Source organism: Lissotriton vulgaris, chromosome 7, assembly GCF_964263255.1.
Source record: "Lissotriton vulgaris chromosome 7, aLisVul1.2, whole genome shotgun sequence".
NCBI classification, from domain to species: Eukaryota; Metazoa; Chordata; class Amphibia; order Caudata; family Salamandridae; genus Lissotriton; species Lissotriton vulgaris.
Window position 1 is genome coordinate 1,292,742,922 of NC_141695.1, and position 15,561 is coordinate 1,292,758,482.

Genomic DNA, 15,561 nt, shown 5'->3' on the forward strand with positions numbered 1-15,561 from the left:
TGTACAAGTAGTGAAAAGTATAACTTATGAAACACAAGCTTGTTACTTGAGGTTCTCCAGATCAATTATATAGGAATACACAAATGTAAGGATTTAGAGTATGTCTGTATTGTTTTGCTTTTTCCTCCGAATTTAGTAAATGAACACAGACTTCCTTGGCAGCTTGGGATTGAGAGAAACAAATCAAATAGTGTAACGTATTACTCTTGTCAGTTCACCAAAGAGTTCCTTTTATACTTTCCAATAGGTCCAGGCTGTTGTTTTTTTACTCTCAGATAGATGAAGTTGTTCTTCTTGGGTGCCTTGCTAATATATGGTGTGCCCCAAGACTAAGGAAGTATTCTGAGACTATCCTCTCTGTTGATAGATTATTTGTATGCCTTGTCTAAAGACCTTTTGTTCTGTTCACCAATAGATATTTGCTGCCCTACAATCATTGCCAGAGGGGCCCGGATATCAGATCCAGCCTCGGGAGTTAGCACCATTCCAGCTTGAAGCCAAGGTGAAGGGAACCAGCCCAGGCGTTGCTTGCAACTAGGAAATCAGTGAAGGTGGAAGACTGGGATGTGAAGTGCGTACCCCTGCCCCTGTCCTGGGCGAAAGACGGGGTCACAAATCAGAATGGAGAAGTCGTGGATCCAGTTTTTGATGCCCAGCTGAGAGTCACAGACCGACAAGGTCAGCAAGGAGGCTTTTGCTTGAGGTGACCCCCTTTGAAACAAGGGTCACTTCAGAGATCCCAGCATTAAGCACATGAGTCCTGGTCCCAAAGTGAATGCAAGTCTGCGCCTTTGTTTGTTGATCAAGGAATGCCTGGGCATACTGGGTACAATCTGTGGCCCCAACAAAAGAGCAGTGTGCCAGCGAAGCAATACAGGAGTTAGGGAAGTACTTGAGTTCAGGGTACAGGTGCTGTGCCCTTGGTGCCTGTTAGATTAAAGTGAGGAAAACTGGTGCACTGCCTGAGACACTGGACAGGATCGTTGACCTTATTTGCCCCAGAAGATGATTGCCCTATCCTGAAAGAAGAAACTTTTCCCTTAAATCTGGGCCGTGATTGTTTTCTTGAGTTGCGAGTTGTGCAGCTCCACCGTGGGAACAACAAAAGCCTGCCTGTGAGGCTCAGACGGACACAGGGAGAAGACTCCCCTCTGTCTGGTTGTACAGCGGCTTCAATTTCCCAAGGACTTATTTTTGTTAATAATGTACCCCTTTGGTCGTCCCATTTTTGAGGAGAGCAGCCCTTTGCGTTTCCTCATCCTAATTCCTATGGCCCCGTTTGGTCCTCCTGGTCTCCTGAAGTGAGAATTGTTTTTGTAATAATATATCTGACTTAATATTTGTATTAGTAATGTTTGTTCTGCAAGAGAAACATTTTGCTAAACAATTGATAAATTCTTCTTTGCCCTCCTACTAAAGTTTATTCATTGGTACTCTAGCCCTCATAAAAGGAACACTGGAAAAGTCTATTGAAAATGATTTTTATTAGCTATATGCTCTTGGCTATTCTGAAATTGAAATAGAAATTCACTGAAATACATCAGAGCCCTGAAACATATAATTGGACTAGATGGTTCTGGGATTTGCTTTCTGCTCGGGGTTGGAAAATATTGATGGTTCTGTTCGAAATAATAGCCATTATTTTCTCCTGCTATCTGTATGTTAATTATGACCCAATGCTCTGTTCCCTTTGTGCTCCAGCTTATACCTTATATATACCCGCTTAATGAAATGTTTAGACTGTAAATGCCCGCCTAGCAAGGGATCAGAATGTTGACATGTAACTGTCAATACCCCTGTTCTAGTATATAACTGTCATGCTATTCTTACTGATGTAAGCAGTTTAGTCTCTCCTCCCACTCTAAGCTATTCTTATGTATCCTTATATGTATTTGCGTGCACACTTGTGCTGCCTCTGTTTGAGTCTTCATGCTAACTCAGCAATAAACTGGCCATAAAAGGCCCCTCTTCTCTGTACTCCTTAGACTGTCTCATACAGCGGCCTGGGGGTACTGTATGACGCAGTCTATCTCATGTGAGGTTAATAAATACTTCTTTTGATATTACAGCTTCCGTGCCAATTTCTTCTTTGTTGGTTTAAGAACCAGGTGCATCAGCGAACCCCTTAAAAGGTTTTTATTTCTACACCAATGTTTTGCAACTGTAATTGCGGTTGCAAAACACTCGCAAATTACCACCTAGTTCAAGTAGGTGGTAATGCATTCGCAAAAGGTAAGAGGTCCGCAGGGGACCCCTTCCCCTTTGTAAATGCATGCAATATTATTTTTTAAGGGCAGGCAGTGGTCCCAGGGACCACTGCCTCCCCTTAAACAATGAACCGAAAACGTTTCTTTTTTTTCTTTTTTTAAATGCATCCTGTTTTCCTTTAAGGAAAATGGGCTGCATTTTTATTTAAAGCTGTTTTATTTGAAATCAGTCCCAGACATGCTGGTCTGCTGAGCCCAGCAGGCCACCATCCCTGGAAGGCCTGTCATTCCCAATGGGCTTGCAAATTGCAAGAGGCTCATTAATATTCATGAGCCTCGCATTTGCGACCCCATTAGGAATCGCAAAATGTGTTAAACACACTGTTGTACATGCTAAATAGCACCTCACAAATTGAGAGTCGCAAATGCAATGCAATTTGCGAGGCGCTATTTGGCAGGTCGTACATCTGGCCCTTGGTTAATTACAGGTTCATACATACAGTCATAGGATGTAGGGGGAATAGAAAGTTGAAAATGTCGAAATGCAATACAGTTAAATGAGTTAGCTGCATGTTGGGTATGATGGGGAGGGGGCGTAAAGGTGGGGGTGGGGCTAGGGCTAGGTCACTGGATGTACAGCAAGGTTTTAGTTTTGTAAGGTGGATTGCCATGAAAATGACTGATGTGCACTTGTTTCAGTAAAGCGGCCTTTTTCACACAGAAAGTGGTCAATTTTCTGTGCTGTGCCGCACCCTCCCAGTGGTAGATATGGCTGATAGTGTTGGGGGATGTGAGAGGAGAAAGGAATTCTGCACTGCGACTTGTTCAGGTGACATGAACTCAAAGGTTGTCCTGCTTGGCATGCCGGACAGCGTTGAAGGGGAAACAGTGGGCCGCCTTAGATATAGAGTGTTGTGTCTTGGATCTAAATAGTAAGAGAGGCCTGCAAGAGATTTAGTTTAACAATACACTTGAGTTGTTAAAAGATTTAATCAGGGAGTTAGTCCTAATGGACCAAACACCTAAGTGTCATTAGACAACAAAAAACACAAAAACTTCTTGCAGAAGAAAACACGGGAAAACCTAGTAATTTGAAAAAATATATCTTATGTTATATATTTTGTTGCAAAATGGAGTACATATAAATAGATCAATAAAAGCATTCAGCAAAAAATCATGTAGAGAAGCAGAAATCAAATTGTCCTAACAATACATGACTGTAAAACTATTCCAAATCAGTTATGAGCAACAAATCTATGAGCGAGAAGATGTAATGCTGTAAAATAAAAGATTATTTTGGAAATAGAAGAGAGAGTCGACGTTTCAGTCTGTTCTGCTTGAGTCTCTCAGACCATCTTCAGGACGAATAAATTGTAACTGACAATAATACTCCTATTTAAACATAATACAAGCTGTTACATTATATTTATAAACAAAGTGTATTACAAGACTCTTCAAAGAACTAAGGAACCTATGTAAACAATATGTAAAATTGTAATGTGCAGAAGTCCAATTCATGCACTACCCAAAGGAGATCAAATGACACCACATCCACCTTAGTGTATTGACGTGATAGTCAATATACCACTTACTTTCTCATAAATGTGGACAGCTGCCTAGAACCAGATACAAGACCTGAGGTAATTGTTGTAGCAGCAAATGCTATCAAGGGAGAAGAAGAAAGCAGTGTTAATCATTCATTATAACCACTACTTTTGGATGACATTTCAACCTGAGATTGACATACCTGTAATAGGGAATGGATCACCTATAACTGGATTGTTCAGCCAGAGTCTATCTAAATACAGCTGGGATGACTGTAGAGTGCTAAATATATTTGCACTATCTGTGAAAAGCTGAACCCAGTATCAGTATAATAACTTTGTGGCTCCTAATCACAGCACACCTACTGGTGGCATGTCATGTGGCTTTTTCTAAAAAAAGTAATTATTGCAAATATTTTTGGCTGATATGGACAAACTTTTAGGAATGGTCAAGTGTCCAAAGACGGACCAACGTAAGCTTTTAAATACTTTTGAGTCAAAAATTCATTAGGTAATGACTCCCGCTAACTGATTTCCAACACTGCTATAGTGGTACAATAATGCTCTTAAAAACATATGGCTAAGTGGTCCAAATATTCTGTGTCATTCGATTTTATGGCTGGATACAAATATATGGAATATCAAGAGGTTACTACTCAAGATGCAGTTGCTGTTGTAAGACTAAACAACTGCCTTGCCAATCACAGTCTAGATGGGCCAAACATCGTGAGCCGGTTGACTGTATCCTCTGTGTTGCACAACCAAAGGTGCGCACATTGATGTAAATGGTAGTGTTAAAATCCTGTGAAGCGCGAGTCAAAAAATGAATGGTGGAAAGTTGTGTTTATTACGAGCATGCTGTTTACTTTAACAAGCGTTATGAGACTTAAGACATGTTTGTCTTAAGTCTCCGCCAGGTTGAAATGGCATCCAAAAGTAGTGGTTATAATGTTGCGGGTTTACTGTGTGTGGTCCTGGACCTTGACTTACCCGTTTTTCCCCCGTGGCTGGGCCTGGTTCCGCCCCCGTGCTCCTCCGTTTTGGCACTCACCAGGGAGCTGTTTGGACGCTGACCGGCCGGGCTTTGCTCCGCCGGTCACAACGCTGCTGCCTACAAGCCTCAGGTTTCCACGGGGCACGACGCAGCATCAATGCGTGCCAGGAGGCGCATAAATCCCCGCCTGGGGCTGAGTCCTTTGCTGTTGCGGGTTTACTGTGTGTGGTCCTGGACCTTGACTTACCCGTTTTCCCCCCGTGGCTAGGCCCGGTTCCGCCCCCGTACTCCTCCCTTTTTGCACTCACCAGGGAGCTGTTTGGACGCTGACCGGCCAGGCTTTGCTCCGCCGGTCACAACGCTGCTGCCTACAAGCCCCAGGATTCCATGGGGCACGACGCAGCATCAGTGCGCGCCAGGAGGTGCATAAAGCCCCGCCTGGGGCCGAGTCCTTTGATGTTGCTGGTTTACTGTGTGTGGTCCTGGACCTTGACTTACCCGTTTTACCCCCATGGCTGGGCCTGGTTCCGCCCCCGTACTCCTCCGTTTTTGCACTCACCAGGGAGCTGTTTGGACGCTGACCGGCCGGGCTTTGCTCCGCCGGGCACAACACTGCTGCCTACAAGCCCCAGGTTTCCACAGGGCATGACGCAGCATCAATGCGCGCCAGGAGGCGCATAAAGCCCCGCCTGGAGCCGAGTCCTTTGCTGTTGCGGGTTTACTGTGTGTGGTCCTGGACCTTGACTTACCCGTTTTCCCCCCGTGGCTGGGCCTGGTTCCGCTCCCGTGCTCCTCCGTTTTTGTTCAGAAGGCGAGCACGCTCTGTGATCGTCAACTGGACAGGCAATTCCCTGATCCAAGGTTTTTCCGCCACAGAGTCAGTCATTAGCATCCAGTTCATGAGGCTTATGGACGAACGGCTGAGGGCACTTATCTCTCCAGTAATGGATAAACTTGAGCAAATAGAAGGCAGACTTAATGTTATTGAAAAACACATTTCACATCAGAAAGTTCCAACGCTCGGGATTAACTTACCCGAAGTACATTCTTTGAGTGCACTTACAACTATTGTCACTGATCTGGTGGATTCTATGATGACCTCAGTACCCCAAGCTGTATCACCTAACATTCCATCTACTGCCATAGGAGCTAAACAAGGAGTAAGGTTAGGCCCCAGGGGACCAGTGGGGAGATTAAGTCCTCTGGCATAGGCCTCTACAAGGGAGTCTTCGCTGCATCGCCCTCCGGAGGCATGCCCGTATTCTATCATCTTGGCAAATGTCAAGAAAACTCAGGATGGTAGAGAGGAACACTAGACCACACTAAAAAACAAAGCCCTTCACTTCTTAACTAACAAAACAGTGTAAGGTGAACACTTGTTTAATAATTTTAAAATGGTGAGAAGGGTACCATGGTTGGGCAAGACTAAGAAGATCATGAAGGGCGACTGTGTTTTTGTGAGCTTTGGCTACCCCAAATTGGTTGACCATATTCTGAGGCAGGCAGGATCAGCTAGGATTCACCATGACTATGTTAATGTACTCCCCTTGGGGTTTTTTTTACCCACCTCATAACACTGGAGCTAATAGTAAGGGAGGGCACAGCACCCAGATAGTTCCCTCTACTAGTTCTGTTGCACTGAGCAACAGATATGAGGCCCTAAGTTCACTGGATGCTAATGACTGACTCTGTGGCAGAAAAACCTTGGATCAGGGAATAGCCTGTCCAGTTGACGATCACAGAGAGTGCTCGCCTTCTGAACTTGGGTTACAGGATTCTATTTTTTCCGGAGCGATAGACAGCGCCGCATCCACTGGTCCAGGAGATACTAATATTCCCTCCAGAGAAGTAGGCCAATTGGGAGCTGGAGAAGAAGGGGGTCCTGTGGTAGGGGGTTCCCCAGACTTTCCTAAGAGAGCTGCTGACCACACCTTAACATCACTGGTTTCATGGAATGTGGCAGGCTTCAAGAGTAAGGCAACGTCTACAGATTGGCTGACATTTCTTGATGGGAGGGATTTAGTGCTCCTCCAGCAAACCTGGTTGCATGCTCCAGAGTACAGACCTGGATTCCTTAGTTTTAGTGTTCTTGCGATCCCAAGCCATCATGGAAGAGCAAAAGGGGGACTTTTAACGTGGGTCAGACAAGATAGTAGATATAATGTGACCCAACTAGACTCCAAAAGTAGTGATATATTGTTAATCCAAATCCGTTGCCTCGATTGTAGTTATCTTTTTGTTTTTAATGTTTACTCAAGGGGCATGCAGGGGGGGAAACCATCTAAAACTGTTGAAGAACTAGAAACCCTCCTTGAGTTTTATTCCATTAAAGGTAATACTATAGTAGCTGGAGATTTTAATTGTTGTTTCGAACCGCTGGATAGAAATGATGTGGACCTCACCCTGGAAGAAGATAGCATAAGGAACATCCCTCAGTTGACACTTTCACCAATTAAAAAATGGACAGAGGCTGCTTTACAGCTTAAGGTCCTGTGTGTTGGACTAGGGCTGAGAGCAATTAATGGTAGATCAGCTTCTGACAAACATGGAGCTTTTACTTTTAATAATGGTTTACATAAGAGCCGCATTGATTACATATTCACCAAAAAAGAGAATTGGGCCAATTTAAAGGACATGGTGGTTTTAGAAAGGGTTGAAAGCGATCATGATCCGCTCTGCCTTTTTTTATGGAAACCCTTAAGGGAGGAAATTCCTCCTGACAGGGTTGACATCGTTTTAACAAACGATGCCAGGCGTATTAGATGGGCAAATTGTTCAACGAGTGAGGCCAAATTAGCAGCAATGAAGGAACTGACTATCCAGGCGACAAATGATCTCCAAAAATGTACAAATGAGGAGGGGGATGGTGCAGATCTAAATCCGATCCACACAAATTGTTTTAACAAACTCAGGGCTTTTTTCATAAAAAAGGGTCCTTTTAAGTCAAATAGGCCTGTTAAGAAGGAAGATCAGTGGTACGGGAAGTCGTGCAGGTCCGCGTACAAAGCTCTGGCTTTGGCAATAAAAACTAAAGATAGAGCTAGAGTTAAAAGTGCTCGTGCACTTTACAAAAAAGCACAATATGATGCTAAACGTGCTTGGGATGAGGAGTACTGGAGGGAGCTGTACTGCGCAAGTAGGGAACGTTCAATGTGTACCTTTTGGGATATGGCCAAGTGGGGCAGGGAGATCCAAAGGGGCAAACCAACTAATTATGTTTCGCCTGACCTCTGGGTCTCCCATTATGCCACTCAGTTTGCATCTCAAGAAACGACCAAGGAAGTAACTGAGGGCCTGTGCTTTCTAACTTGCGTATAGTTCCCTTACACTTCGAGAGAACAGAGGTGAGAAAGGTATTGAATTGTATCCCCAAGGGCAGAGCACCCGGACTGGATTCCATTCCAGCCGACCTCTTTATGCACGACAAAGAGCTTTGGGAACCATATATCCAATCCCTAGCAAATGGTATAGCCAATGGCTCGCCTATACCAATTACCTGGAAGGGTGCAGCAATCATACCGATCTACAAAAAGGGGGAGCGCTCTGATCCAGGAATTTACAGGCCTATCAGTTTGATAGATTGTATCCAGAATGTGGTTGCAAGGCTTGTTCTGCAGAGAGTCCTAGGCTGGATTGAGGAGGAAGATACACTGTCACCTCTCCAGGCAGGATTCCGCAGCCATACAAGTACTATAGACCAAGTTTTTAGATTTCTTTTAATTTATTGGCGGGTGGTAGTCCTTGGGGGTTTTATGCTCTTCGCGGCGTTCGTCGTTCTTAAATCCGTTTGATTTGGTGCCTCGAGAAAAAATGTGGGCAGCTTTTGCAGAGCAGGGCATGCCACCTAGCATCTTCTCCTTCCTTAAGAAATTACATGAGGACAATTTTGCCCAAATCAGATGGAACCAACAGGGTAATGTTACAGATAAATTCCCTATAGAGAGGGGAGTACGCCAAGGGTGCGTACTAGCCCCGACCCTTTTCTCATTATACATCAACAGGGTGATCAGCTACTTTATGCACCGATCGACTGATGCCCCAAAGTTGGATGGTAAGCTGATCAACCTGTTGATGTTTGTAGATGACAGTCTTCTGATTTCTAAAATGCAGCAGGCCTTCAACAAGACATTGATGTGTTTGAGGTCTTTTGCAAGGACCACAGACTTGTAGTAAATGTTAACAAGACCAAGTTTATGGTGCTTCACAAGTCCAAATATGTTAGAGGTAATGTGGTAATGAATGGGATCAGATTAGAACAGACTCAGGCTTTTTTGTACCTGGGTATTACCCTAGCATCCAAATTAGATTGGAAACCACACGTCACTCAGTTGGCTACTAAGCACGCTCAGCTAAAAGGAGCTTTAACCCCTTCCATGCTCATGACGAGCTCAGCTCGTCATGCAGTGCACTGGTCGTGTGCTCATGACGAGCCGAGCTCGTCATGAACCATGGGATTCTACAAATACCAGCACAGGAGAGGAATCAGCCTAGCAGCCAAGGTGTTAACTAAGGAATTATTCCTTTCCCACACAAGGCCAATATCGCCTGTATTGAAAATGTATTATGCTAAAATAGCCACAGCAGTTTTATATGGGGCGGAATTGTGGGGTTTCAGCAATCTTTCTTACTTGACTAAGTCCCAAAACAAGTTCTTACTTGGGGTCACGGGCCTTCCAGTATCGACCCCGCTGACTCCCTTTTCTATGATTTAGGCACCCAGTGCCTGGAGGATAAGGCCTGCTATAGACCGGTGGCGTACTGGAGGAGATTGTGGGTTACCCAGGAACTCTCTCAGTATGCGAGGGCCTTCCTAGATGTTAGAAATGCCGATACGGCTCACAAAATACAATGGCTGCGGGAGGTAAAGTCTATCTATTCCGCCATGGGCTTGGTTAGCTTATGGGAGGATCCTACAGTCAACATCTTTCCCCCCAGGAAAACCTTAAGAGATCTCTACTGGAGCTTGGTCACAATGAAGAGATTTGGTTCTACCGTTGGTCCGTCATTGACTGCGTATTTCTTGGAACTTAAACACTCTCCTGTGTATGAGGGTTATTGGGATTATGCCCCGGAGGCTAGAAAGAGATACCATCAATTTAGGGTGGGAACCCTACCAACTAATTCCTTCGCTTCTAAATGGAGAGTAGGACTTGTTCTCACCTGTCTTTTCTGCCCCACTCAAAAGGAGACCATTGGGCACATTTTATTTATTTGCCCTGAGTATAAAGTTCCTAGACGGATCTGGTTGAAACCTATCTGTTTACAGCTTATTCTCCAAACAGGCTGTGAGGCATCAAGAATTCTTAAAACTGACACTACCCAGTCCGTGGTTATTGCAGTGGCTACGTTTTTACATTGGACATGGAGAATCCGTATAAGTGAAACATGTCCAAGATGATTATTTTAGCCTTCTACTGTATACATATTCTATCTGTAGTCTTTTTTTTTAAATAAAAATAATTTCAACTTTAGTCTAATGTGTATAATGGAAGCTCGAATGTACAATACACTATACTTAACTGAACTTAAATTATATTTTTAACTTGGTGGGTTGGATAGTTGTTTTGCTACAAAGCCCTGGGATGTTTTAGCTAAATTTGAGTTTGTAATTCATTATTATATATGCTTGATTATATGGTTTCTATTTTAATCTTGCTGTAATTTTGTATTACTACTGTTGTCTTTTATGATTCATCATCGAAATAAAGACTTTTTGATTGATTGGTTATAATGAATGATTAACACTGCTTTCTTATTCTCCCTTGATAGCATTTGCTGCTACAACAATTACCTCAGGTCTTGTATCTGGTTCTAGGCAGCTGTCCACATTTATGAGAAAGTAAGTGGTATATTGACTACCACGTCAATACACTAAGGTGGATGTGGTGTCATTTGATCTCCTTTGGGTAGTGCATGAATTGGACTTCTGCACATTACGATTTTACATATTGTTTACATAGGTTCCTTAGTTCTTTGAAGAGTCTTGTAATACACTTTGTTTATAAATATAATGTAACAGCTTGTATTATGTTTCAAATAGGAGTATTATTGTCAGTTACAATGTATTCGTCTTGAAGATGGTCTGAGAGACTCAATCAGAACAGACTGAAACGTCGACTCTCTCTTCTATTTCCAAAATAATCTTTTATCTTACAGCATTACATCTTCTCGCTCTTAGATTTGTTGCTCAAAACTGATTTGGAATAGTTTTACAGTCATGTATTGTTAGGACAATTTGATTTCTGCTTCTCTACATGATTTTTTGCTGAATGCTTTTATTGATCTATTTATATGTACTCCATTTTGCAACAAAATATATAAAATAAGATATATTTTTTCAAATTACTAGGTTTTCCTGTATTTTCTTCTGCAAGAAATGTTTGTGTTTTTTGTTGTCTAATTACACTTAGGTGTTTGTTCCATTAGGACTAACTTCCTGATTAAATCTTTGAACAACTCAAGTGTATCGTTAAACTAAATCCCTTATAGGCCTCTCTTTCTATTTACAATGTCGCCCAAGCCTCCAAGGGCACATTGGGGCTCCCTAACCATTGAGTGTCTTGGATCCTGCGCATATGAACAGCACTAAGGGTGTGCTGTTTCCAAGCTTAATAGGCCTGGACATTAGCCTGCAAAGTCGAAGAGAGAAGATTGGGTAGAGCCCCTACCTAGAGAAAGGCATCTGACATTGAGGAGAGTTTGTCATAATTCACTAGGACTTTTTTGAGGCATGTACTTGCTGAAAGCTGCACCGGAAGCTACATCTGTTGCAAAGTGTCACAGCAGTACTGGAAGTATGTTTTTCCATCTATCATCAATTTAATTACTGTGAGAATTCCTGGCAGGATGAATATCTCTATGCATAATAACAAATTTCCCGGCCTTTTCCAGTATGGCAGACCATTGTATTTTAGCTAGAAAGAGATATAATGCTGGAAAGAGAAAGAAAGTTCAGAGCTGGAATGATAAAGACTGCATAGCTCAAAAGAGAACTTAAGAATCCAGCAAAGGTAAGAAGGAAGGAAAGTTGGCAGGAAGATAGGAAAGGAGGAAGGGTGTGAGTTAGGAAGGAAGAAGAAAGGATCCTTACCACTTCACTGTAGGCGGTCCTGCAGAGGGTTTTGCATCCAAAGGCAGAAACGGATACGGAAACACAAAACTGGAGAACGCTAAAGGCGAGTAGAATAAACATGATTCCACTGGAGACTTTCTGCCAATGACAAAATAAAAATTAGCTCTGAGGAAAAGGAGAGAGTCACCCTTCTTGTCAAGACAATATTATTTACAAGTTAGTGTTCCATCCCAAAGTGATCATATGCATCCCTCCCTGGAAGGCACAGACCAACACCACTGTGGAGGGCAATTCCTATGGGGGGTATTTCACAAAGAAAGTAGTAAATATGTACTCTTAAAAGTACTTCTATTTCTGGTGCAGCTTTCTAGGTAGATATGTAACAGTGTTAACCCATTTAATCTTACTAGGCACCGATTCTGCATGTTAACTGCTTCTTTAAATCTATTTTCTCTGGACAGAAGTGCACAAAATTTGCAGAGCCTTAGCTGCATATGCTAAGCTGGTGCAATCTTTGGAGCAGGTCTGTGGACCAAAGTTACAGACAAATCAAAAAATGCCTTTTAAAGTGAAAGTTTATCTGAACCTTACCTAAATACTGGTGACTGCTATCAAGTTATATATATATATATATATATATATATATATATATATATATATATATATATATATATATATATATATATATATATATATATATATATATATATATATATATATATATATATATATATATATTGAAGAGTAACTCCGTAACACCACCTCCGATCCAGCCGGACTGGCGAAGCAGGAGACAGACCACAGCTTTCAGGTAAGTTATTTTATTTTCCAGTTTTTTCCTTAATCACCCAACCATGACGCATTTTGGGCTTTGCAGCCCTTGTTCACATGCAAGGTAATAGTGCAAATAACAGTGCTTATAAAGTGCTAAAGTGCTCCGCCTCTGGCCCTCCTCCCAGAATGGTCATGTGACCGCCCTGAGAGGGAAAACAGACTATCTCACTGAATGTTCGACATAGAACTTTTCCAGCATAAATGCATAATATAAACACTCATGTAGTATTATATGAAAAACAATCAAATCGCGGAATAAATTCCGAAAAATACCATCATATCTGGTTAAATCCAGTAAATCATATAAACATGAAAGGTTTAAACCATATCAAACATAACATCAAGAGTTCGCATGAATCAATGTACTGACATGTATAGACACCATGCCTAAATAGAGTTGAACTGTGTCACTTGATTCAGGGCCTGACTGAACTAATATGATAACAACCACAAAAAGCCAGGACAACCTTGCCTAGTATGCAAAGAGGCTAAAGATAAAGTGCAAGCTGTATATGTTAGATAGACAATGAAATACATGTTATAAACCATCAAAAAGTGCATTATAAAAAATTAAACAATTACCCGTCATAAAATCAGGGAATGTCATACATTTTAAAAAAAATGCAATTCTAAAAACATTAATTTCATAATATTATTGTTCTAAAAAAACACAACAGACAGTGTATCTAAAAGTTAAATAGTGATAAAAATGTGATAAAACAAGAGGGAAGATGAGAAAAACCATTGATCTAAAAATGGTCGGTAGACGGCGCACAATAGAAAATTGACACAGAATTATGTAATCAGTTCATATATATGTACATAATAAAGTGCATGTAATCATAAGTAGTGGAGTGGCCCTGATAGATAACAGGGAACCTGACTATCTATCAAATCATAGAATCATAGAGAGAGAATATCCAACTAGTTACAACCTGTTGCAATGAGCAACAGGGAACCTGACTACTCATTGGGAGAAGAGGGAGAAAAATGTATTTGCCTGCCAGTCATTGACTTCAACATGTTCCATAGGGCTGACCTGGAGAGGGGCAAAATGAATTCCAGCTAACTTCAAATAGAGAGTTCCCGATGCATTACAGAAAATTATTATAAATAATTATAAAAGTCTTGAGTATTATTGAGGCCATTCGGCCATTTGCTATCGAACTCTAAAATAAAGCGTGTTTCGAGCTGTCGCAATAACAGCTCTCTATTGCCTCCTCTCCGTAAGGGCTATACTGATCCTATCACGAAGTATTTAAGACAGTTAAGATCTTTGTTGTGTTTAGTAGCAAAATGGCGTGCTACAGGATAGGAGGGATCAGTATGCAGTATTGCCCTCAGATATTGCAGAATTCTGACATGCACCTGGGCTTTGGTACTACCGATGTAATGTAGTCCACAGGTGCAGGTTAGAACATAGACTGCGAAATCTGTTTTACAATCATAGCAGCCTTTAATAGGAATCTCACTGGGACTAAATGGCGTCCGATAATGTGTTTTATTTTCACCAAATTTGCAGGCCCTGCAGTGAGTACACTTCCGAAAACCAGGTTTAGCTTTTAACCAATTGTCTTTTTGTTTTAATTCATGACTGCCAATATCAAGAGAAATGCCCATATTTCTGGCTCTGCGATATGTTATTACAGGATTCGCAGGTAAGGTAGAGCTCAAAACATTATCGGTTAGAATAATGGGCCAATTTTTTTGAATAATTCTCTTGATGGCATGTTCATCACTACTGTAAGCCGTGATGAACCTGGGACAAGTGTTAACAGTTTCTCGGAAACAACAGGCAACTCAACATTGTCGGGACCAGGTGTCTCTAGTAGACTCTCTCTGCTTCTTAACCTTGCTTTAGCCAAAGCTTGGTTAAAATTTGATTCGAGTAACCCCGTTCTAGAAACCGCATTCTGAGATCATTAACACAGTTGTTAAAATCAGATGTAGAGCTGCAGATACGCTTGATTCCTAGGATTTCACCCAGAGGGATACTGTAAATAGTGTGCTTAGGATGGAGACTTGAGGCGTGTAGGAGGGTGTTACCAGAAGTTGGCTTATATATAAAACTCTCCAACTTGTCTCCAAAAGTGCTTTGTTGCACTGACAGGTATGCAGACTACAAAATTACGCCAAAATGATTTATTCCATTGTGGTGCAAGCCATCAGATGCGTTTCGGACATGACGTCCTTGCTCACTGATGGGGAGTGACTGAGCAACCGCCATTATATAGTAACTTTGCATACAAAACGTGCGCCATTGCCAGAACCTCAAATCAACATAAACATAGGACTGTGCTGCCACATAAGGTCCTTAAGATGTTGTTAATGAAGGCGCCATTTTAGGACATTTTTTTAACCATTAGAAACAGTGTTACACTTCGGCTCTGACTTAGGCACATGCCAATTTGACGTTGCAAAAATGAAGAATCACATTAAAATTATGTCAATATACCAAATTCATGATAGATACCATATACATTTCTTAAATGTAAAGAACTGCCCGTAAAAGTGCAAGCTTTCAACACGTACATATTAGTAAAATGCAACAAACATGAAATATTTCCATTCGACAACTTTCATTAAAACCTAGAAATACAGGGTTGTGGGTAGATATGGTGCATTAAGGTACATTTCGTAAACTGTACAAATACCATTGTTGAACTTAGAATAGAGTACACCTCAATGCTACATTACAAATCTATTCACATTCAGTGTGAAACCCTCAGGCTGATGTCTAATTTCATGTTCTATGGTGAACTGAATCGTCTTATTGATTTAGTCATGTACGCATTTGCGTCACCATTGATAATAACCATAATGACAATTCATTCTGATAGCTATTTGCGACGGGCTTTAAGAACAATACTAAGCTAAAATGCTTTAAGAATGAGATGTCCTAGAATACAT

The 15,561-nt window shown here is 41.7% G+C and overlaps 1 protein-coding gene across 3 annotated transcripts in view; it reads right to left on the reverse strand.

Annotated features, from left to right (window-relative positions):
- The window catches only part of LOC147703522 (membrane-spanning 4-domains subfamily A member 4A-like), a 381,338-nt gene that overhangs the window by 111,128 nt on the left and 254,649 nt on the right, over positions 1-15,561 (reverse strand). For all 3 annotated transcript variants that reach the window (XM_086931886.1, XM_086931888.1, XM_086931887.1), the window contains one exon: positions 11,836-11,955. In XM_086931886.1, the coding sequence (XP_086788012.1) occupies positions 11,836-11,955 (120 nt within the window). The remainder of the gene's footprint in view (positions 1-11,835; positions 11,956-15,561) is intronic.